This window comes from Penicillium mononematosum (genome assembly GCF_028829835.1).
Source record: "Penicillium mononematosum strain IBT 11891 chromosome Unknown utg000005l:1.0-9366267.0:1.0-9372171.0, whole genome shotgun sequence".
NCBI lineage: Eukaryota > Fungi > Ascomycota > Eurotiomycetes > Eurotiales > Aspergillaceae > Penicillium > Penicillium mononematosum.
The window spans coordinates 2,653,051-2,673,435 of record NW_026643275.1 but is presented as its reverse complement, the minus strand read 5'-3'; the positions used below and the strand labels follow the sequence as shown (position 1 = coordinate 2,673,435).

At 45.4% G+C, this 20,385-nt stretch overlaps 12 protein-coding genes across 12 annotated transcripts; 7 read left to right on the top strand and 5 right to left on the bottom strand.

Moving 5' to 3' along the window:
* Positions 1-1,390: 1,390 nt before the first annotated feature.
* On the bottom strand, positions 1,391-2,009 carry N7519_009088 (uncharacterized protein; the record flags this gene model as incomplete). The annotated part of the gene is made up of 2 exons (XM_057295861.1): positions 1,391-1,819; positions 1,944-2,009. 2 exons carry the CDS (start codon positions 2,007-2,009, stop codon positions 1,391-1,393), a joined length of 495 nt encoding a protein of 164 aa, XP_057143743.1.
* A 313-nt stretch (positions 2,010-2,322) lies between these two features.
* On the bottom strand, positions 2,323-3,111 carry N7519_009087 (MSF1 domain protein; the record flags this gene model as incomplete). The annotated part of the gene is made up of 1 exon (XM_057295860.1): positions 2,323-3,111. One exon carries the CDS (start codon positions 3,109-3,111, stop codon positions 2,323-2,325), a length of 789 nt encoding a protein of 262 aa, XP_057143742.1.
* Positions 3,112-3,893: 782 nt separating this feature from the next.
* Positions 3,894-4,318, top strand: N7519_009086 (zinc finger MYND domain-containing protein; the record flags this gene model as incomplete). Its single annotated transcript, XM_057295859.1, has 2 exons — positions 3,894-4,085; positions 4,121-4,318. The coding sequence occupies 2 exons, from the start codon at positions 3,894-3,896 to the stop codon at positions 4,316-4,318; spliced, it is 390 nt and encodes a 129-aa protein (XP_057143741.1).
* Positions 4,319-5,233: 915 nt separating this feature from the next.
* N7519_009085 (GFA family protein) lies at positions 5,234-5,698 on the top strand (the record flags this gene model as incomplete). The annotated part of the gene is made up of 1 exon (XM_057295858.1): positions 5,234-5,698. One exon carries the CDS (start codon positions 5,234-5,236, stop codon positions 5,696-5,698), a length of 465 nt encoding a protein of 154 aa, XP_057143740.1.
* A 634-nt stretch (positions 5,699-6,332) lies between these two features.
* On the top strand, positions 6,333-7,369 carry N7519_009084 (uncharacterized protein; the record flags this gene model as incomplete). Its single annotated transcript, XM_057295857.1, has 2 exons — positions 6,333-6,771; positions 6,834-7,369. The coding sequence occupies 2 exons, from the start codon at positions 6,333-6,335 to the stop codon at positions 7,367-7,369; spliced, it is 975 nt and encodes a 324-aa protein (XP_057143739.1).
* Positions 7,370-8,087: 718 nt separating this feature from the next.
* On the bottom strand, positions 8,088-8,393 carry N7519_009083 (uncharacterized protein; the record flags this gene model as incomplete). Its single annotated transcript, XM_057295856.1, has 1 exon — positions 8,088-8,393. One exon carries the CDS (start codon positions 8,391-8,393, stop codon positions 8,088-8,090), a length of 306 nt encoding a protein of 101 aa, XP_057143738.1.
* Positions 8,394-8,495: 102 nt separating this feature from the next.
* On the top strand, positions 8,496-9,158 carry N7519_009082 (uncharacterized protein; the record flags this gene model as incomplete). Its single annotated transcript, XM_057295855.1, has 1 exon — positions 8,496-9,158. The coding sequence occupies one exon, from the start codon at positions 8,496-8,498 to the stop codon at positions 9,156-9,158; it is 663 nt and encodes a 220-aa protein (XP_057143737.1).
* A 149-nt stretch (positions 9,159-9,307) lies between these two features.
* On the bottom strand, positions 9,308-10,216 carry N7519_009081 (uncharacterized protein; the record flags this gene model as incomplete). Its single annotated transcript, XM_057295854.1, has 3 exons — positions 9,308-9,493; positions 9,550-9,706; positions 9,798-10,216. The coding sequence occupies 3 exons, from the start codon at positions 10,214-10,216 to the stop codon at positions 9,308-9,310; spliced, it is 762 nt and encodes a 253-aa protein (XP_057143736.1).
* A 573-nt stretch (positions 10,217-10,789) lies between these two features.
* N7519_009080 (uncharacterized protein) lies at positions 10,790-10,999 on the top strand (the record flags this gene model as incomplete). Its single annotated transcript, XM_057295853.1, has 1 exon — positions 10,790-10,999. The coding sequence occupies one exon, from the start codon at positions 10,790-10,792 to the stop codon at positions 10,997-10,999; it is 210 nt and encodes a 69-aa protein (XP_057143735.1).
* An 835-nt stretch (positions 11,000-11,834) lies between these two features.
* Positions 11,835-13,444, bottom strand: N7519_009079 (F-box protein; the record flags this gene model as incomplete). The annotated part of the gene is made up of 3 exons (XM_057295852.1): positions 11,835-12,217; positions 12,308-12,619; positions 12,685-13,444. 3 exons carry the CDS (start codon positions 13,442-13,444, stop codon positions 11,835-11,837), a joined length of 1,455 nt encoding a protein of 484 aa, XP_057143734.1.
* Positions 13,445-14,897: 1,453 nt separating this feature from the next.
* On the top strand, positions 14,898-15,702 carry N7519_009078 (uncharacterized protein; the record flags this gene model as incomplete). The annotated part of the gene is made up of 5 exons (XM_057295851.1): positions 14,898-14,961; positions 15,070-15,234; positions 15,306-15,454; positions 15,516-15,612; positions 15,683-15,702. The coding sequence occupies 5 exons, from the start codon at positions 14,898-14,900 to the stop codon at positions 15,700-15,702; spliced, it is 495 nt and encodes a 164-aa protein (XP_057143733.1).
* Positions 15,703-18,844: 3,142 nt separating this feature from the next.
* N7519_009077 (uncharacterized protein) lies at positions 18,845-19,859 on the top strand (the record flags this gene model as incomplete). The annotated part of the gene is made up of 4 exons (XM_057295850.1): positions 18,845-18,974; positions 19,041-19,213; positions 19,273-19,612; positions 19,678-19,859. 4 exons carry the CDS (start codon positions 18,845-18,847, stop codon positions 19,857-19,859), a joined length of 825 nt encoding a protein of 274 aa, XP_057143732.1.
* Positions 19,860-20,385: the final 526 nt, after the last annotated feature.

Genomic DNA, 20,385 nt, shown 5'->3' with positions numbered 1-20,385 from the left:
GGATAATCGAGAGCAGGCGTCCTGCAAGTTCATTACGGGGAAAGGAGGTAATAAAAAGTGGGAGATTAACTGATAAAAGGCTGTCAACGGAAGCCAGGAAAGTCAGGGAAACGGGTCCCCGCAATACCTACTAGGGTGTCTTTTGAAGAAAATGAGGCTAGTCTCGGTGAAAACCAAAAAAAAGGGTCTGTGGATGTTATTTGACCGGGTCTTAGGGGAGAACGAATGGAGCTTCCGGGAGAACCTTGGAAAAGAAAGGGAAAAAAAATGCCGAGTTCTTGCCAAGGAGACAAAAGAGAGGACAAGGAAGTGAGGTATTTCAAATGTATCAAAATTGCACAGGTTTCTCCGAGCATTCCAAGGTTCCTCTAAAAAGGTGATTTGGGAAATTTGGGTACCTGCTGGGTACCTGAGAGGTACTTGATGCACTATAGTGGAGTCAGGGAAAAGACAAGTCTCCTTCAAGTACCCCCTTGATTGGAAATTGGGAATATTATTTTCCGCGCTAAACAGAATGCCCCCGCATAGCCCAAAAGGGAAATTATTGACGACGATCACCGACAGGGTCAAGCAGGGTCCAACCACTAAGATGCCACGATGCCTCACAGTCGGGGGATTGGTATGTACTGGTATTCTATCGATCATTGCTCCTTTCAGAGTTAAGGTCAGATCTTCCTCAGATCATAGATTTGCATGACCTCATCTTCATTCCAGATGTTTCAGTACAGAGTAAAGTACTATATTGTACTTTGACAATCATTAATAATAGCCAATAATACTAGTAAAACCATATGAGATCTGTGCGTATGCGAGACGTGATCCATACGGGTTTCCAGATATGTATAATCCTTGCCTGTCCTCCGATAGGCTCCATTGCAACAACTCCTCTGACGTAAGAAAAAAAGAAAATGGCCGACCTGAAATGAACGGAGAATCCAACGTCATTTGATTTGATTTTGGTTTCGAATGTCTGAAACACATTCTCATCGGTGTCGGAAATCTCGGGTTCGCGAGGTTTTCAGCCAAGGGTCCGTGGCTGATTGGGCTGTCCATTAGTGTGTGTAGTGCGAGACGGAGAATCCACTTAATCCAGTAATCCTCCGTACTCCGTGTGTTGTATATGTATTTTCACGTTACTCCGGAGATGGGGAATCCCTTTGCTAAAATAATTAAGGTGGAATGTCGGCTTATCTCCCTATCTTTTCGGTATGCATACAATATGGAGTCCTCGAGTACTTAGGGTACATCTGTCCCGGCATCCCAACCTTGGAAGGTCAGATAATTATTCAGTCTTCAATTCATAGATTGCCGAACGCAGAATAAAAACACTTGAAGGCAACATTGTGGTTCCAGAATTTGAGCCAGGTACTTAAAATAAGAACGAAATAACCTAGGGTGTCCAATAATAACAAAAGAAAAACAACCGCAAGCTACCATTGAATATTGGGCTTGGGTTCAGCATCAATGAAGGTACGCAGAACCTGTCCTTCTCACGCGCAAGGCTGTCATCGGAAACAGAGTGGAGCAGCCACAGGTATCTCTCGACCTTGGCGGTTTGCGCTTCGTCTAAACTGCCAAGTGGGTCATTTATTTGCAGGTGGAACTGAGCACCGAGTACCAAGTACATGGACTCCGTGTCGATGGCCTTCACTAGAGGCAAGAGGTGTGGCATGTTCTGCATCGACAATGCGGCGTTGCCGGCGGTGGCGCCTTGGTGGCGGCGGTATTGGTCTGCATCTTCTCTTCCAGCTTGCTGGGTTTCCTTGATAACAACGAATTGACGGTAAACGAAAGCGAGTTGAAACTTAATAATAACCTTCTGTTAGGAGTGGGAAGGCTAGTCGTGTCAGTGTAGACATACTTCGACGTTCACTTTGGCTTCTGGTCGATATCGATATCAAGAACTGAAGCGAGTCAGAGCGGCGTGGACCACCTTAGGACACGTCCAGCGAAAGATGATATTGTTGGAAATTGAAAATCCCGAACCATCTGGTTTCGTCCAGCTCCATAGAATATAAACTCAGATAAATGGTGGGGAAAAATCCAAAAGAGAGACAAAGATGGAAAACTGATGCATATTGTACAATAAACCTCCAAATGAGCGTTAAACATGCCCCTAACATAGATATACATCCCAGAGACTTAGTCTCATGCAAACACATAGTCATACAACTTCGAATATCAACAACCAGAAGGATTTGAGGGAGAGTTTCAATCATATCCCCACGCCAGAACTCCACGCTTGAAACGAATGCAACAATGGGCAGATCACCCAAGCAAAATCATGACAATCCAAAATAGTGTAATAGTGTTGGATGTCCATCAAGACTTGTCGTTTTCAATAGAACGGTCCTTGCCCTGCAGCCAGACACGCTTCCACGGACCGTCCGGTCCGAAAGCTGCCTCTCGGTCTTGGCGCATGCCTTCTAGGACACCAACAACACCACCGCTGCGCAAGCGCTCAAGGACAATGTTCATGCCCTGCTTGCTCTTCAGAACAGCCTCCTTAGTTCGACTCACGCCGATGAGCTCAATGGTCCGCTGGATGCCGGCAGTGGAAAGGGACGAGAAGAATCCCTTCCGAGGCTCGTCATCTTCATGGTCACCAGTGTCCTGTTTCTTCTTCCCAAGCAGCTTGCCCTGTCCGAGTCGGGAGCGGAAGGTAACGGTAGTCTTCACACTGGTCTGTTCGGAGCTTTTGTCGACGGCGAGACCATCGAGAGCTAGGCGGTCTTCTTCGGATAGCATCCGCTTGTAGCATTGCTTCTCAACCACGCTCAGGATGCCAGTCCATTCCATGTTGCGGGACTCAGTTTCCATCCACCCCTCCTTGGCATCAACAACGGTCTTCTCGAGAATATAGCTCTGACCGGAGCTGTCTGAGCCACCCATGCCTTTTGGCAGAAGCTTTAAAATTCCAGATGGGATCTTGGACTTTTTCAGATGTAGCCGGATGGTGTGAAGACGCTGAGTCTTGGGGTCGACATATCTGTCAATGACATCGGTTGTGAGGACATGGCGAGAATAAGGGTTGGGATAGCGGAGGAAATAGGCGAGGGAGACGGCGGGGAAGGAGTAATCGTAGGTAAAGTTGTTCTCGAAAAACTTCATGATGGCATTCGGTGATTCATGTAGATGGATTGAGCAGAAAGGCAAGGAGTCGTCTGACCTGGTACTTTTTGCGAAGGCGAGCAAAGGTAGAAGTGGGGACAGAAGGGGATGAATAGTTATTCCGAGGGAAACCAGATGCTTAAGATCACATGCATCTCACGTGGTCCGGGGTTTAGGCCTATCATCGGCCCGCAATAGCTAATGATGTGTATACTTCCACACTTGTTATGTTGTGCTGATGTCAAGACAGTCAATTGGACTCCCCGAGATAGGGATGAACAAACAAACAGGACTGATGTGAAAGTATAGTAAAGTTAGGTTGCTACCTGTTGCGGAAATAAGTATTTGGGGAGAAAATAAAATAAAAACGATACCTCATACCTAGGTATCTCAGTCCATGTCAGAAGATGTAAAACTGAAACGATTGAGAAGGGCATGTTATCGCGGCCTTTCTCAGATTGCAGCCCGGCTCTGATGGCAAACAGGCCATCACAATCACTACCTAGGTATCTGATAACTAAATGAAGTGAATAATAAATACCCTACCATCACCTCCTTCCTTTCCCTCATCCTTTCCTCTACTCACTCCCTCCTTTACTTCTGAGCAAGCCGCTCTTCTTTCATAAAACTTCTCAGTCATCGCTGGTCTCTACACACCAAGCCAATCGGTAAGTTTCCTTCCACTCTGATCATCTTTTTCTTTTCAACGTGATGTTAACGTATCCTTTATCAAGAGCACAAACACCGCTACGCCCTTCTTTCTACGTCACTTCCACGAGAAAATGGCACCCCCACCTGGCTGTGGTGTGTGCGGCAAGCAAGATGGACTTCTTCGCTGCTCTGGCTGCAAGGCTATGATGTACTGTGGTGTCGAACACCAGATCGCCCACCGCAAAGAGCATTGGTCTGCTTGCAGCGCCATCCGAAAAAGTCGTTTTGCTATTGAGAAGAACAGGCCATATGGGGCCAGCGCGGTTATATCTTGCGCATCGCAGAAATCTTCGTCAAGACTTTCAGGACCCGCTTTTACAAGAAATTCCATTGTGATCTATGTGATGCAATGGGCAGTGTTAACCGCTTCGAATCGTTCATAGCACAGGTCGACCGCCTGATGGAAGAAGAGAGATTCCGTCGTGCTCCAATTGATGGGAGCCGCGATGGCGACCTCGAATCGTCCAGGGCCCGCGAGACGCCACTCTCGGCCTGATGCAAAACCTGCGGCCCCTTCGTCTCCAACAGGTCCAGGACTGCTATGATTTTCGGAAGTGGTTGGCTACGACTGGCCAGAATTGCAACCATGATTGGAGGAACAATACTCTGCCGTACCTTGACATCCCAAACGCCAGCCCCTTCGAGCCTATCGATATGTTCAGTGACAAGGCAAGACTCAGACCCAAATCTTCGACTATTACCAAGAACTACCAAGAACCCAAATGCCGTTAACTGTGGCAACGGATGGGTCGAAATGCTCTATTATTGGGATGTGCATTGATGGAGAGATTTGATGAAGTTCCCCGACAACGAGAGACATTCGAGGTTTGAAAAAGATGCAAGGATGGTGGACGCTGGTTTCGAGAATTGCGCAATCTAAGGTTGATCATTCAAGGTCGAGGTTATTCACGTTTTCTACAGAATACCTAGTATAATCCCTTTGACAATTAATTTTAGGGGTTTCTAGCAATTCTCCATTCGATGAACAGCAAAAGGAAATGATTATCCAAAAATGGAGAGTATCACAAACGTGGGAACTGGTAGATAAACCTTTCTAATTATTTTGGCTGAGCACTGTTCTTTCTATAAAAATCTATTAGCCCTACTTCATATTTAGGTCTAACAAGCCGGCCGTCTAGACGGCCACTGTCCGTGACGACCTATGACTTCATCAAGTCAGACATTAGGACAAGATGATACTAACCTGAAATTCTGCAGATAGTAGTGGCCTTTTAGCCAAACATAATAATTAATTCAAAAACTTATTCAACTCGGGCCTGTTTGTTGGTGTATCAGAATATCAAACCACAGGGCTTACTCACCTAAGCACCCGTCCATGGTGAACAGCGGGCTAACCCACGAGCTTCGTCACCCTTCACATTGGAACAATTACACTCTTTCACAACCCCCCATGGGGATGAAAGCCCGCTGCCAATGTGGCAAGATCCAATTTACCACACCGACAGATAAGCCTCTGAAACTCTGGATCTGCCACTGCACAGAATGCCAGCACCAAAGCTCGTCCGCGTTCGGCATCACCGCAACATTTCCATACTTCGAGCTCCCTGATTCAGTCTCCGGTCTGGTCAGCACCTACACTCGCGTTACTCTCAAGGGACGCGAGATGGAGTGCCTTTTCTGCAAGGAGTGTGGCGCGCGGCTTTTCCATCGCTTCCGGGATACTGTGCCTCCACCTGGCGAACAGCCCGAATTCTCTGCAATAACCAATGTGAAAGGTGGTTGTTTGGAGGATCTCAACAAAGATATGCTGCGAACTGCAGTCAATATCTGGTGTCAGGAGGCCATTATTGATATCCCAGAAGGCGTGGAGAAGTGGGATCAGGCACCGCCCCAGCCGAATCCTTTGGTTACTTAGGTCACTCTACGTGCCCGTTTCTTGAGATGCTCTATCCGCCAATCCTATTATCCTATTATTAGAAGAAAAGGGCAAAACTCAGGTTAGAAAATACGCCCCAAAAATAGAAGGCTTAGAAAAGGACCTTCTCTGATGTTAAGAAAAGGTGATCTATACCTAAACACTTCCGTATAAATTGAAGCTATTCTACTTCCCTCATTACACACGGCCTTCTTCTGTTCTTTATTTCACTCACTTCATGTTCTTCGCTTCTGACCTAGCATTTTATTGGGACTTTATTTCGCTATAGCTTTTACTTTCTATTGGTTGTCGAGTAGCCTCCTGTTACCTTGTGCTAAAAATGCGGCTTTAGCCCGCGTTTTCCCACCTTATAATTAAGTATTTTACATGTGATGGGCCGCAGTCAGCCTTCTATAGAGTTTTGAATCTCACACGATTAACTAATAGCTAGGTGATACTATTGATACCTTACAAGAACGCGAATACACCAGCACCTCTTTACTCTATACTGCCAACAAGAACTGATAAATAACCGCTTGTCTTACTCTCACTACCCCGCAGCTGGCCGTCAACACCTATCATCAACTTCGAGCACCCTGACTTCTTTCCCAGAAACAGACACCTATTACGCACGATGGCTGGGCCACATAGAACGCCAATTTACCCGCACGAAGAATGCATTGCACGCTTTGTCTGGGCAGCTCATATCCTCTTTTATCTCACAAGCAACCGAAACCACGAGGAGCTACACGAAGCCGAGAACAATGTTGAATGCGACAGCAATACAGACGACTCGAGCGATTGTGAAACAGATTATGAGACAGAGAAGAATGTGGTTCTGTCAGGTCCTCGAAATTCCGTTCGCCAGAAATTCCTGGACTGTATTGCGCAGCTGCTATCGCCGTGCAAGGGATGGGATGGGGTTACTGCAACAGCGATACGTGAAGAAGGAGACGGAGCTGTGGTTGATATTGCAAGGAACGATGGCTTTCTGTCTGATGAAGATTGCTTTGACAGCGACATTATGGGTTACTGCAAGATGTTAGAAGAATATCTGGATAGTAGTGCTAGAGGTATGTAACACCGTCCAATCCCCGTGGCGGATTTTCGAATATTTAATGACTGGACATGGCAGCTGGGACAGCGACGAACACAACTGCAACTCCTTTAACAGAATTCGAGCTCAAGGTGATAGACTATACGTCCCGTCGGATCGATCATTGGATTGAAGATCTCCGGCAAACCCTACCAAATGACCAAAATTGCCCTGACTGGAACTCTCAACGATGGCTCGGGCAGGATGCTGCAGTTCAGGCTTGGACAACCATGACGGATCTTATATTACAATTTGACGCTGATGAAGAAGCCGCTAAATTTAGACCCCTAATAGTCCAACAAGCTTATAGATGCTTTAAACTAGCACAGGTCCGACACTTGTTGTCGGACGCCTTTGGGACGCAGACTGGCCCGAAGCTCTGGAGCAAGTTGAACTATATCGCTAGGCCGCTGGTCGACTGCCGAATATTAGGATCAATAGCTGCCCAGGAGCCACAGTTGCGAGATTGCAAGATCTCACTGGTTCCGTCTAGACCCAAGACAGCACTTGAAGCCAAATACGTGGTTGGAATATTCAAGGCGTGGGAGCGACTAGGGCTGGGCTCCGTTCCCTAAAGCCGTGGTATGCAAACTTGATCCCTTTAACCCAAGGTTTGAGAAGGCCTGTGCAAAGACAGTTTCTCTGCATGCTGAGATGCAACTCGTGATGCACTACGAGGAGAGATGCGCACCTAGGCCTACTCTGGACTACATTGGGTGTAGCAAAAGGACTTGCTTGCTCTGTGAAACTTTCCTTGGCGCGTTGCCGAGTCCAATTGCCACACGTGGAAGGCATGGTGTTTGTTATCCTGCTTGGGCCGTACCAAGGTCAAATTCGCGTGCCATAGAGGTCGCAGTCGAACAGTTAGAGAAGAACCTCGTAGCTCGCATTCGAGGGTCTCTCAACCATTTGATGCACCCCAGGCAGAAAAGTATCGCTGCGAATGTCATCCAATCCGGCATGGTGTCAGACTTTTCACACTTGACAGTTGAAGAATGGTGGCAGAGAGAACAGGACGTGCGGCTGTTTAAAAGTAAACAGACGATCCAGCACAACAATATGCTGATTATGTGAGGTTATATCCTGTTATATTGGCAAATACTAAACAACTAACTGACCATGACACCAAAAAAGTGAAGGGATTACACCAACTACAAACTCAAGATATTGCCCGCTCGATAATATCGAACCTAAAGTCTGTTGCGTGATGTGTAACACAAGCCCAGCAATTCAATGTGCACAGTGCCAAAGCACATACTACTGCTCCAGCGCTGCAAGAAGGGTGATCTCCCTTCACATAGCCTTCTCTGCAAACAGTTCGCTATTCAGTCCGATAGACCCTCTCCGGAACACAAACGAGCCATATTCTTCCCAGTTGACAGAGACGAGCCATGTTTGATATGGATCCCGTGTAGACGTCAATACGACGAGAAGGACGGCATCGGATGGAAGCAGATCGATCCTTATCCCTACCTTGGAACTGATAAACCGTTCAAAGGGATAATGCGCATTGAACATAACCCAGTACGATGTCGAAACCTTGGATCGGGGTTTGTACGCTTTGCCCGCAAGGAAGGATACTGTGTCTCCTTGATACATCGCGACGCCTATTTGGAAGATGGGTCAACGACGAACAAAAGCATATTAGCTTCAGTGAGAGCATCCTGCACGTCCACTATCCCACATGAATTTCGCGGCCCGATGATTGCCCTACAAGGGCTTCACCACGAAGACTATGCCGATATAACACTAGCCGACTTCCGACATCTAATGGACTACTTGATAAGCTACCGAAACACGAATGTTAGGGAAAGCGTCCTGGATCTGCTACCACATGCCCCAACAACTGTCCGCGGCGTGAAGATTTGTTGTGACGGCGAAATAAATTTTCATGGATCAGAGCCCTTAGTTTCCGTTGATGTCACCCGAGCAAACCGGATCTCCTTAGGCAGCGGATCCATCTCACCGATATCTGTCTGTCTCGGAATGCCTGTACGGTTCTGGAAGGACCCAGGCACCGAGTTCCCATATGGCCCGGCAGGATGGGAGGGGGGCATGACGGATAAAAGCAATCCTAATGTTGCATTCTTGATGATGGAAACTGATTGTTCCAAAGATGAGTGGGGCTGGGCGCCTATGTACTGGAATAGAAGGATAGGAAATGTCTGGGCTGTTCGGGAAGACAGGCGGGATCTGGATGTGAACGATATCGCAATGATGTGCCATTTTGCGAGGCGCAAGCTACAGCCTATGTTTGAAGACGTGATAGAATCGGGCTCGAGCTCAGTGAGTAGGCGGACGGTTTTGGAATTCATTACTTGGGACAATATGGTTACTTATTGGGATGAGACTGGCCTGCATTAGCAATGCAAGCTTCCTATTGAAGATTGGATCAATGACAGTTCAAATTCTGGTTGCCATATGATCTGGAATACAATTCGCTTTAGGGGAGTGAATACGGCTACACAGGAGTTATTTATCGGGCATCCGAGTTCGCAACATCTGTTTGCCATTTACCATTCAATCTCAAGCCCATCGTACTTATGCAGTCCTTTGGTCTCCTCCCAGCCCGGGACATGAATATTAAGGAACTTCCCATTGAGAGCTTCTCTATCTCTCGAGAGGAGATCCAACACTGCTTTTGCGCCGGTTTCAGCATCCAGGTCGGCATAGGGACCACCTTGGTCTGTCCGAAGCCACTGCATAGAATGTTAATTGTGAATGCGGATGCCGGCTGATTCCCAGCCAAACTTACACCAGGTGAAACCGCAAAGAACGTGAACCCTTGATCGTTCAGGTCCAGTGCATATAGCTTGGTCATGCAGTTTAGCGCCGCCTTCGATATTTTATAAGCATGGTGAGGCGCAATCGTGAATCGCTCTGCGTGTGCTAGAGACCCCGTGATGGAACTCCTGTAAGCGGTATTGGTCAGTCAGTCAGTTTGACCCATCCGCCTATACTCTGCTGCTGCTACGTTGCCTGTTTGTTATAAGCGCGGCTTACATGTTCAAGACAGTTTTCCGGTTTCCCTCCCGGAGGAGCGGCAAAAATGCGAGGGTGACATTATGGACGGCCTCAACGTTGACTTCCAGTGTTTCCCGTAGGTTATTCATGGTTTCCAATCCGCCGGGTGATAGTTCATTTACCGCGGCGTTATTAATTAAGATATCAAGGCCATGGCCATCCAACCTTTCTTTCACCTGACGGACTGCTGCCGCGAGACTGTCGGGGTCCGACATCTCGAGGTTCACCAGAACCACTCGACATTCCGATTGGGAGACGATCTCTTGCAACGCGGGCGGAGGCGAGGAGCGCAGGGTGGCAAAAACTGTCGAGTCTTCGCTGGCCGGCTTTTGGGCCAGTGCCTTCACGATTTCTAGACCGAGGCCGCGGGCCACTCCGGTCACCAGGTATGAGGTCATGATTGTTGCTTTACTGAAAGTGATTTCAGATACTGTAGAGGATATTGTGTCTGAGAAGCTTAATTCTTTAGAAAGGAAGATCAAGAAGGATCAGTAAAGGAATAGACATCTACCGTGGACACGCAGGTACAATAAGATCCCTTATTGTAAGACAGAACCAGGGTGGTGAATGCCGGAGTTTACGGATGAAATCAGTGTGGTGGTTACGGTGGTATGCGGCGACAAGCAAGAAAGAAGGAAAAGTTCAACCAACTTTATTACATGTTTGTCCCCCTGTCAAGGCGTACAAGGTATACAAGGCGTGACAGGTGCCCCAGCCGTACAAGGCACCCCAGGCGTACAAGGTTACAAGGTGTACAACTTGAAGCTATTTTAGGTGTCCCAGATGTACAAGGTGTCTCAGGTCCCATCGAATCCAACTGACCACCGTCAGGGTTCGCCGTGGTCCGCGACGTAAACACATTAGTGATCTGACCAGACTAGTGTCAAGTCAAGTCCCCGCTTAATACACGTCGCCTCGATGTGAAAGAACCTGGCCTAGAATCGTCATTCATTCCTCAAAGGATACGTCAAATGGTCGAGCAGTTGGAAGAAACAGCCGACGTTGATTTATTTATCCAAGGCACTTCGGTCAAGCCATCTTCATCCAAGCTTCTCAGTATGTTGTCCAACAGCACTACCGTTGAAGAGGGAGCAACAGGTGTCAAGATCACACAGGAGGCGGTCCCAGGTGCTCAAAAGCTGGCGTGCTTTATCCGCACCCCGAGGTCCCGATCTATCTAGGACCATGGGTGAGAAGCAAATAAACCAAACTAGGTCGTGAAAGACCTGGCCTTGTTGAAATATGAGATGGGGGAAAGCGCTTCACAACCGTGGGGGACTTTCCTTCACGACGAAACAACTCTCCAGGCCATGGACGATTCGCCAGAGGAGCGAGAGGTCTACCTACCTACTGTACAGTCTACCTCACGTACACAAATAGATAGAATTGTAGTACAGCACTGTAGTCTGCACATTGCTTTTGGGAATTAGGGTTAATCATGTTAAATCCATTAGAGCATTCCGAGTTTCTCAAGATACAAGCCCACTTGGCACCTCTCTCTGTCGCACCACTCTTTCTCAGATAGGCTTCTGTCGCCGTCCGGCTCGTGCCCGTACCCGCGTGTATCAGCCATGACAATGATTGTTAAGTATATATCATCCATAGAATTAACTTTTGCCCCGTTCTCCAACAGAATTTCGATCACACGCAATGCCCATATCCCGCTGCGCAGGAGAGAGGAGTTCGCTTATTCTGGTCGCCGTCCTCTGCTGCCCCCTGCTTCCATTGTAGCAAAGAAGGAGCTCCGTACAGTCACCCATTGCGGCGTAATAAATGAGAGATCCGGCAAAAGGACCAAAGGACCTCGTGGGTTGAATATGCCTTTGGGTTTGAGCGTAAATGCGCATCCTCGAGGAAAGCCACGGCTTCATTGTTTAGTGCAAGACCCCTGAAGCCACCTCAAAATTGAGATCTGCAACGGCAAGTCTTCGTGCACCGTGCTTCGCGAAAGAGAGCGCAGTTGCCTTCGTAATTCCCGTGTTTTGATCCAGAGGGCTAGATAGGGGTGTTGGGCGGCTAGGTCCGAAGTATCACAGAAGTTTCGTCCTCGTATTGAGGGTGACTTTTCACATCATCGAGGTCAAAATCCCACGCCTTTGCCACCCGACTATCTGGCCGATATGGGTGAAAGCAATCCCATTTCAAGGTAATCTGGGCGGCCTTGTTCTGGAGACAGAAGGTAAACTGGCGATGGCTCTCTACCTTGATTTTCACGTTCTTTAAACGGGGCATACGCTGGGCTGCATAGCCGAGCGATATAAGAAGTCGATGGAAATGTTCTTCAGTCGGTAATTCCGGCCAGCCCCATCCCGCTTCGACATCGCATATCACGTCTTCCCAATTTTCAATCTCGTCGATTTCGCTTTGGTCTTCCGGTGTGTTATGATAAGTTGGTTCTCCTATTCGATTTTGTTTGTTATTAGACGTCTTCGATATACTTCAACTTTTTCTTTTGGTGTTTCTTGTTCTAGGAGGGACCGATTTCTTACCTGAAGGAAGCCAAGGTGGTATACGCTCAAGTTCTAATACCTCTAGGTAGGGCCAGTTCAACTGCAAAGAACCCGGTTTCGGCTGACCTTTTTCATCCAAAGGACACAAAAAGTCATATGCGATAGTAGTGTTCACCAACTTCAGTTGCTGAAGGTGAATACTAAGATCTCGTAAATTGAAGCTCACACTATCAACACCAGAAGGGATGACATTGAGTGGGGACATGGCCGGTTTCCACGGGGCATCATCATGTCCTTGATAGAGTAGCACTCTTAGGCTCTTCGGAATAGAACCGACTAAAGAAGACAACGCTACATAGCTATTAGTGCAATTCATAGGGTTAATAGAAGTTTATAACAAAAAGGGTATAGCTCACCTTCACGACGTGCCTGTATATACTCCAGGTGGTCTGGACGGACAAATTCCTTCAGATCTAGCTCCAATTCAACGATTGAGGTACAACGTTGAATTATAGTCCGCATTGCACCAGTCCAGATTTGATTACGGTTTAGAAAAGAGAGCTTCTCAATGCACGGAAGAGATGGTAGATCCGACATATCCTTGAGGAACCGCGCCCTGTACGGGGGAATTGATAATATACGCCCATCTCGATAATCCCAACGATAGTCAGCGGCGATTTCTGAGTGCTGAGTATGTGGTTCCGGTGCAAGACCTCGCCGACGACCTCGAATAGCCAGATTTAATCTCAGACGGGAATTTTGATCCCATGATTGAAGCTCTTGGAAAAGACTAACCATAGCTGTCTGAAAAGCTAGATCGTTGTCCTTTCGGATAGGGTTATCTGTACTATAATTTTCAGGACTCTTCCGGTGTTTGCGTGCGATCCAGTCTAAGACTTCGTAGGGGACGAGGATATGGTATTCAAGATTTCGGATGTAGGTTTTCCGTATAGCATGGCCGGATATGAGCTTTTGGAAATTTCGGAGAGAAATTCCACGTTGCCCCTCTTCTTTGTGTTCATCGTCACTATAGACAGCTAGGTTGGAGTAGATGAGGGGTTCAAAAGCCGCCTGCCATGAGCGACAAACACAAGTGCATGGAACTAGAGAATTTCCATTATTTTGCAGAAGAGTTGCGATCTGGAATAACAGTTCGGGGGGTAATGTTGCCGTCATTATGCTGGTGAGGTGTCTCAACGGAACATAAACCTGCGAAGCCAATTGGATTCTCTGGGAGCTACAGATAGGGAGTAAAAGGCAGAGAAAGCTGCATGAATTGAGATATCTGTTAAAAAAAAAGAAAAATTGACAGAGAGAGAGGTGGAGAAAGAGGGAGTGAGGCTGAGGCCAAACTAACTATCTGAACCTATTTTTGGGGTCCCCCCCCAATAGGTCTAGTCCACCTGGGTATGAACTGAATCGATAACGGAGTCAAGCGGAGAAAAGAAGAAGTAAAAGAAGAAGAAAAAGAAGGAAGTTCCAATCAAAAGAAAGTGCTTATTGAACGCTTGGTCCCTTTAGAGCCCACATTATTATTCACCAAGCGTTACAAGATCGTTCATTTATTTCTTTCTCCGGCCTTGGTCTTCAATATCCAGAGCACATGGCTCAGGAAAGGTGGGTTCTTGTTTGCCTGCGCGTCCCTCTTATCGTGTCCATTTCTGCAGACCACGGAGCAGTTCATCTTTCTTTTCTTCCTGCTTTCTCTCCTGTGTCGTCTTGCTTTCTTAAACCTCACAATATGCCAACAGCAGACGCGCAGCCCGACCGAGCGCCAACCGAGGAGGTCACTCCTTCAGAGCCGTAGCCTGGGCCGACGACGCAGCCATGGAATACCCGTCTAGCCTCAACTTGGCCGTCCTCATGATCGGCTTGGAGTTCGCCATCTATGCGTGGCTCTCGACAAAGCCATGGTCGCGACCGCCATTCTAGCGATCACAGATGAATTTGGGGCGCTCAACGACGTCAGCTGGTATGGCTCGGTATTCCTACTAACCATATCCGTCTCCCAGTATGTTATATTCTATAGGGGATTTTATAAACAGACTACCCTCTTAGTTACACACGCTTCCTTTCCCAAAGACCCACTGGTGAGCCAAATCCTGCTTAATCCAATATCTGCTGATCATATAGCCATCCTGCATATTATATCAATGATCATCCTAAATTAGGTTTGATAATTGGCCCGTAAATCTCATAATATAGAACCATCACATAGGCTAGTGGCATGCTAACTTTAACTAAATATCCTCCGAGCTGACACGCATCTACATGTATTTCAGCTATGGTAAACCCTATTGGCACAGTCGTCAGTTTACTTTCAACTATTCCCAATAATCTTCTGATGCATTGTTGCTTTTGGAGCTTCCAGGGGTTCATTGGCTTAGCTGAAGGGCCACACTGCATGAGACACGTCTTGGGTTACACACCCTCGTATCCTCCTTCTACCTGATTGACAGGCCTTCTATCCTCTTTTAACATTGAGCCTGTCACCATTACGTAGATGTTGGGCAGCTGGTCACATCATGTGACCAGTTGTCCTCCTCTTTAACTAATAGTTCCAACCCAGATAGAGAATGGACCATCTTTCTACTATCCAAAACATATCACTACCATATCTATCTCCAACATGTTATCTATCTTATTTTACCTCTTAATACCTGCTGTCCTTAGCCAGTCGAGTGAAAGAGCTAGTATGTCTCCTTTTTGAGGGTAACTTATCGTTACCTATTATATTCAGGATATCCTTTCTCTTATTGTACTGATTTCATGGATGAGTGCTAACTACATTAATTTTAAAGCTGCCGAGCTTGTCGGCAGCATTAGTGGAACGATTATTCTGGAGGAGAGGAATGATGGCCTTGTAATTGAGGGCCAGTTGTCCGGCATACCGCTTGGAAAGCATGGGATCCATGTTCACGAGCATGGAGCAACTGGTAATCAATGTCTTGACGCAGGTGGTCACTGTACGTCCGTCAATATAACTACCCTTCCCTGGCCGCAGAAGAGAAATAACCACTTTCTCTAACAAATATAGACAATCCAACCAACGAATCCCATGGAGGACCCAGCGACGCAGAACGTCACATTGGTGACTGGGGCAATATTGACGTCGACCAAGACCCTTATATGCTCAGTTTCAGTGATCATGTCGCCAAACTGACCGGTCCTTACGGTATAGTAGGTGTGAGTATGAGTCTGAGAATATCAGAATCCGTTTTACTTTGGCTTACGCGTGAGTGAATAGAGATCGATTGTTATTCATAGAGATGAAGATGATCTTGGTAGAGGAAACAACCCAGATTCGAAGATTAATGGTAACTCTGGCCCGCGTCTTGCCTGCGGTATGTGCCTCGTTCTTTTTCGGTTGATCTCCGAACGTTTGTGGATATTAACATATGGATGATTTGCTAGGTGTTATTGTAAGCGCGTGACGCCGTGCAATGCCGAGTCCGTGTCTACTAGTGCAAAATGTCCGCCTCAGGCAGTCCAGGATGTCTGAGGATACCGCGCCCAGTGAAAGTAGCCTGGACGCATTAAAAAGAAGGGTTTCTTTAATTGGCCGGGGCAAGAGATGTGGGATGCATCTAAATTGATTCTGTTGGAGAAGCCCGGGATGGGATGGTTCTTCATTTCATGCAGACTGAGCCTTTGCTTTGTCAGTTTGCTAGTCCTTTGTTAGTGCAGGCCCTTATAAAGGCCCTGCTTTGCTAGATTCCATAGCAAGAGTTTCTTCCTCCTCCATCTCCCTGGTAGCATGTAGCCTCAAGAGATACAATGGCTGTGGGAGGGGATCAATATATTATCTCTATATGCTAAGACTACTTCTTATTAGAATTTAGGGGGGGTCCCGGGGGGGCCCTAGGATTATAGGAAAAATAGTATACTAAAGAAATAGGGCCGATTATATAATAAACCCCGCTCGCTCTATTATATTATATATCTAGTACGCCTATATTAGCTAATCCTATTTTATAATTAAAAGGACCTTCATCTCGCTGACACTTTTAGATCGTTTAATAAAGCTATTTTACTCTAAGGTTCTAATAACTACTATCTAAATAATAATACCTAACTTACTAAAATAATCTAAAGTATTATTCCTAATTGAAGATTTATTATTAAAGTAGAATACTCTAATTAATAAATTAAACTAGTTTTAGAGAAGCGAGAAAAGAGTACGAATTATTTACTAATAGTTATTTTTCTTTTTATATATTTCTTTCTAATACTATCGAATTCTATTAAAATAAAACTAAGAGAGCTATTTATAATTATTATATATAGGCTAAAATATGATAAGATCAAAATAGATATAACTAAATAGTCTAAAATTTATCTTTTAAACTTATTAAAAGATCTATTATTATTAATAGCTAAACTAATAGACTTTATATAATTTAAAGTTATACTCCTATTTAATAGAAGATAGTAAATTTATGATTTCTATTTCTTTGATTATATAAATAAGTTATTCGATATATTTATTATAAAGATAGTTAAAGCGCTAATATTAGTAAATAGCGGAAGCTTTAAAAATAAAGGGCTATATAAAACGTTTTATATTAAAAGAAGTAGTTATAAATATTATTAGAAATATAAAGAAGTTACTAATTTCTTCTAGTTTAGAGAAAGTCCTTCCTATTACTTTATTAATAATAGTAAGTGTTACCAGCCAGATCTTCAATCAAAAAGAGTGCATTTAACGAGAATCTAAGTATAGAGAAGTAAAGGAAAAGAAAGAAAGGATCCTTAAGATCAGAGATCCTTTATACGTGGGGTCCTATCACATGCAAATAACAACCAAGGCGGAAACCTTTGGCAGAAACCTCCTCAGATCGTCACAGTAAGTTTATTAAAATTAGTTTTATACCCTCTCTTTTTTATTAGTTCTACTAAAATAAAGTTATAGTAAAAACTAGGTAAATACTCGATATTAAAAAGAGTAAATATAACTAGCTTTCCGGATTAGCTAGTTATCTTAATTTAAACTTTACCGTTTCTATAGAGCTATATTATAATATTACCGACTTTAAATATACTATCTATTTATTTAAATTCGATAAAGAGGCTCCTATTATTTAATATATATTTATTAGTAATTAAATCGATTAGCTAGTGGTTTTTAATTAATAAATAAAGACTATTTTCTAGACTTCGGCAGAACCCATTTTGGGTCGGAGTCTCCGACCCAAAACCTAACCCATTGGGTTTTGGGTTCCGCCTTCCATAACCCAACCCAACCCAAAACCCAATGGGTTAAACTTGATAACCCAATAATAACCCATTTGAACCCATTTTTATATAAAAGTTCATAAAATTCATAAAATCTAAGTCTTAGTATTTTTAAACATACTTTTTTAGTAGTATAAAATGCTTTTTATATAAATTTGTTTTTATTTTGTAATTGAGTTACTATACTAGATATATATATATCCAAATCTTTGAATTTCAACCATATAAAATTTTTGTTTATTTTATTCACACTATACTGGGGCCCTAATAGGTTACCCAATGGGTTTTGGGTTATTAGTTATAACCCAAAACCCATCATTGGGTCGAAGCAATGGACCCAAAACCCATTTTGGGTTAGGTTGGGTTGGGTTGGGTTCGGGTTATAGTGGGTCGTGCCGAAGTCTACTAGTCTGGGTCCGGGTCCGGGTTGGACACCTCGACCTAAAACCGGGTTATGCGATAGACTACTCGGAATGTGAGCAAGGTTTAGAAACTGCACCTTTCGGTCTACTATGGGGGAATGTTAGAACGGAGCGTCTACTCTTAGCCCGTCCAGGCTATCAAACGATCTAAGCCATCTTTGTCTTTATATGCAAGATTCATAATTTAATTACAGTAGCCTCATATTATGTTTTACCCCCTCTTTTCACCGAGTCGAGACCCTGAATTGAGATACAAGTGTGATCCTGCGGAATGCCATAGACTATTTCCGCACGCTTATCTTCAAAATCCTTTGCAAATTCCATTAGAGTCTGTACATGGCCAAACGCAAATATCTTCTACACGACATCATCAATCGCACTATATGGATCATATGTCAGCCTGAGCTGAAAGACATAGAATGAAACTTCTACGACATAGGGGTGCAGCCGTGTGATGTGCGTGTCCGCGGGGTCCCGCGGGAACTGCGGGCGAAGAAGCCCCAGCATCCAATCCAAAAAGGGCACCCAGCAGCTACTCGAATAGCCTCTATGGCTGATCAGGTTCACTTCACCTCCAATGTAACCATGAAACGTACGCAGTTTATATTCCCTATGGAGTCAGTGGGTCTTCTATGACAAGCTTAAGAGGCTTGGACTGGTCATTGGGTCATATATCCAGAAAGATACACCATTCAGCGACCTGCTGACTTCCAAGAGGCTTCTCTTGACGTGCAGTCTATGATTCATAACTTTTGATCAAAATGTAGATGGTATGGCTATTATAATTGCAGAGCGTCTGACATCTCACGTCATGATCTTTCCTTTTCGACACTTCGAATTGGCTTTCATCAAGAGCGCTGGTACATATAGGAAATTTCACCGACCTCAGTCTTACGCGCCATTAGGCTGTCACATTAACATGCTGGTTCGTTCTATTCTCAGATTTGGGGCCCTAGGGATTCTTGCGTCAATTGTACCGACAACGGTCAATGGCGTGGTCTCTGACACGGTACCAGGTGTAGGTGATAACAAGGCAGGCGATGGTGCAGGTGAGAACTCTAGCACTGAGGCGTTCAACCAGTAATCAGAATCTGGAAGTGTTGACTTTCACCAAGTACCAAAGCAGGAACCTTTGACTGCAAACCCCGCTGGTGCTGCTACCGGTATGATTGGAAGTGGTACTGGCGGCGATCTCTTGGGTCAGTTGACTGGGCCAGGTGGCCTGCTTGGGGGTCTGAGGTTCACGGATCTCAGCAATATCCTCAATATTGACTGGAAAAATAACAAGGTGCGTCAAAAAAGGAGACAACTTTTGATCGCCGAAGGATTGACCGTGCAACTCAACAGCAACTCCTGGGTCTTGGTGGGAAGCAAGAGGATGCTAAAATCACTCTTCTCGCCCAGAAAAGGGCAAAGGAGAAAGGCACCAAGCCCGAAGATGAAAAAGAAAATATCAAGAAAGAGATGTTGCAAGATGCGCAGGAAGCACATGAGAAAGCAGAAAAAGATCGAATTATGGGTCGGCTCAATGCTTTCCACGCCTATGGCATGCAGAGTGTCGAGCAAGTTGTCCGGCCTAAATGGACCATTCTGTTCGATAATGCCTTCACTGCGGATGAATATTTTCGACAGGTCATCACTGATTATGCAACCTACTACAATAAGAGCCGTCAGGGCTGTGTCGCGCGTAAGTTGGCTTTTTCAGCCTTTGCCCCGCGTTTGATCCAAATGGCTAAAGCTGGCTTCACTTAGGCCCTCACCCTCAAATCTTCATATTTCCACATGGAGTTGGGCCGGCTAATCTTGAGCCTGTTCGGAACTACGGGAATTATACCGGCAAGTTATTCTTTAATCCGGTGAACGAGGCAAGCATGCAATTACCTGCGCTTCCTATCCAGGATAAATATGGTTATGTGGTTCAGAAGAGTGCATAGGAATCTTGAGAAATGGCAAGATGGGTTACAACCTATTGTCGACGCTGTCGTCCGACGTGGGGTCTTTTAATTAGAAGGTGACATTGCCCTTTTCGGGTCGTCTCTTTCATTCCTACATTCCTAGCTCCCTACGTTGGACGGAAGCCAGCTTTCGTCTTTCCTGTTACGCAACATTTTGCGTTATTTGTTATGGTATGCGGGTTTTCCCCGCCGAAAGCATGGTAAAACGTCTGAGTCTTGATTGACAGCGCACAGTCATGTTATCCGTTTGCAAATAGTCTTTTTCTGACACCTGATCTCTGATCTATATCATGTAGAGTATGATACTGTCGTATTATTTATTGCTTTTCTTCCTATTGTTAAAAGATAGTTCCTGAAACTCTACATCACTAAGCAACTATTCACTACTCATTTGCACTTCGATGACAACAACATGCGGAATAATGTGTCCTACTGGATAGCCTGCACTACGTTAGCCCTCCTGGACTTATCTGCTGCACAGGTCGCCTACATTTGCAGCTCCAAC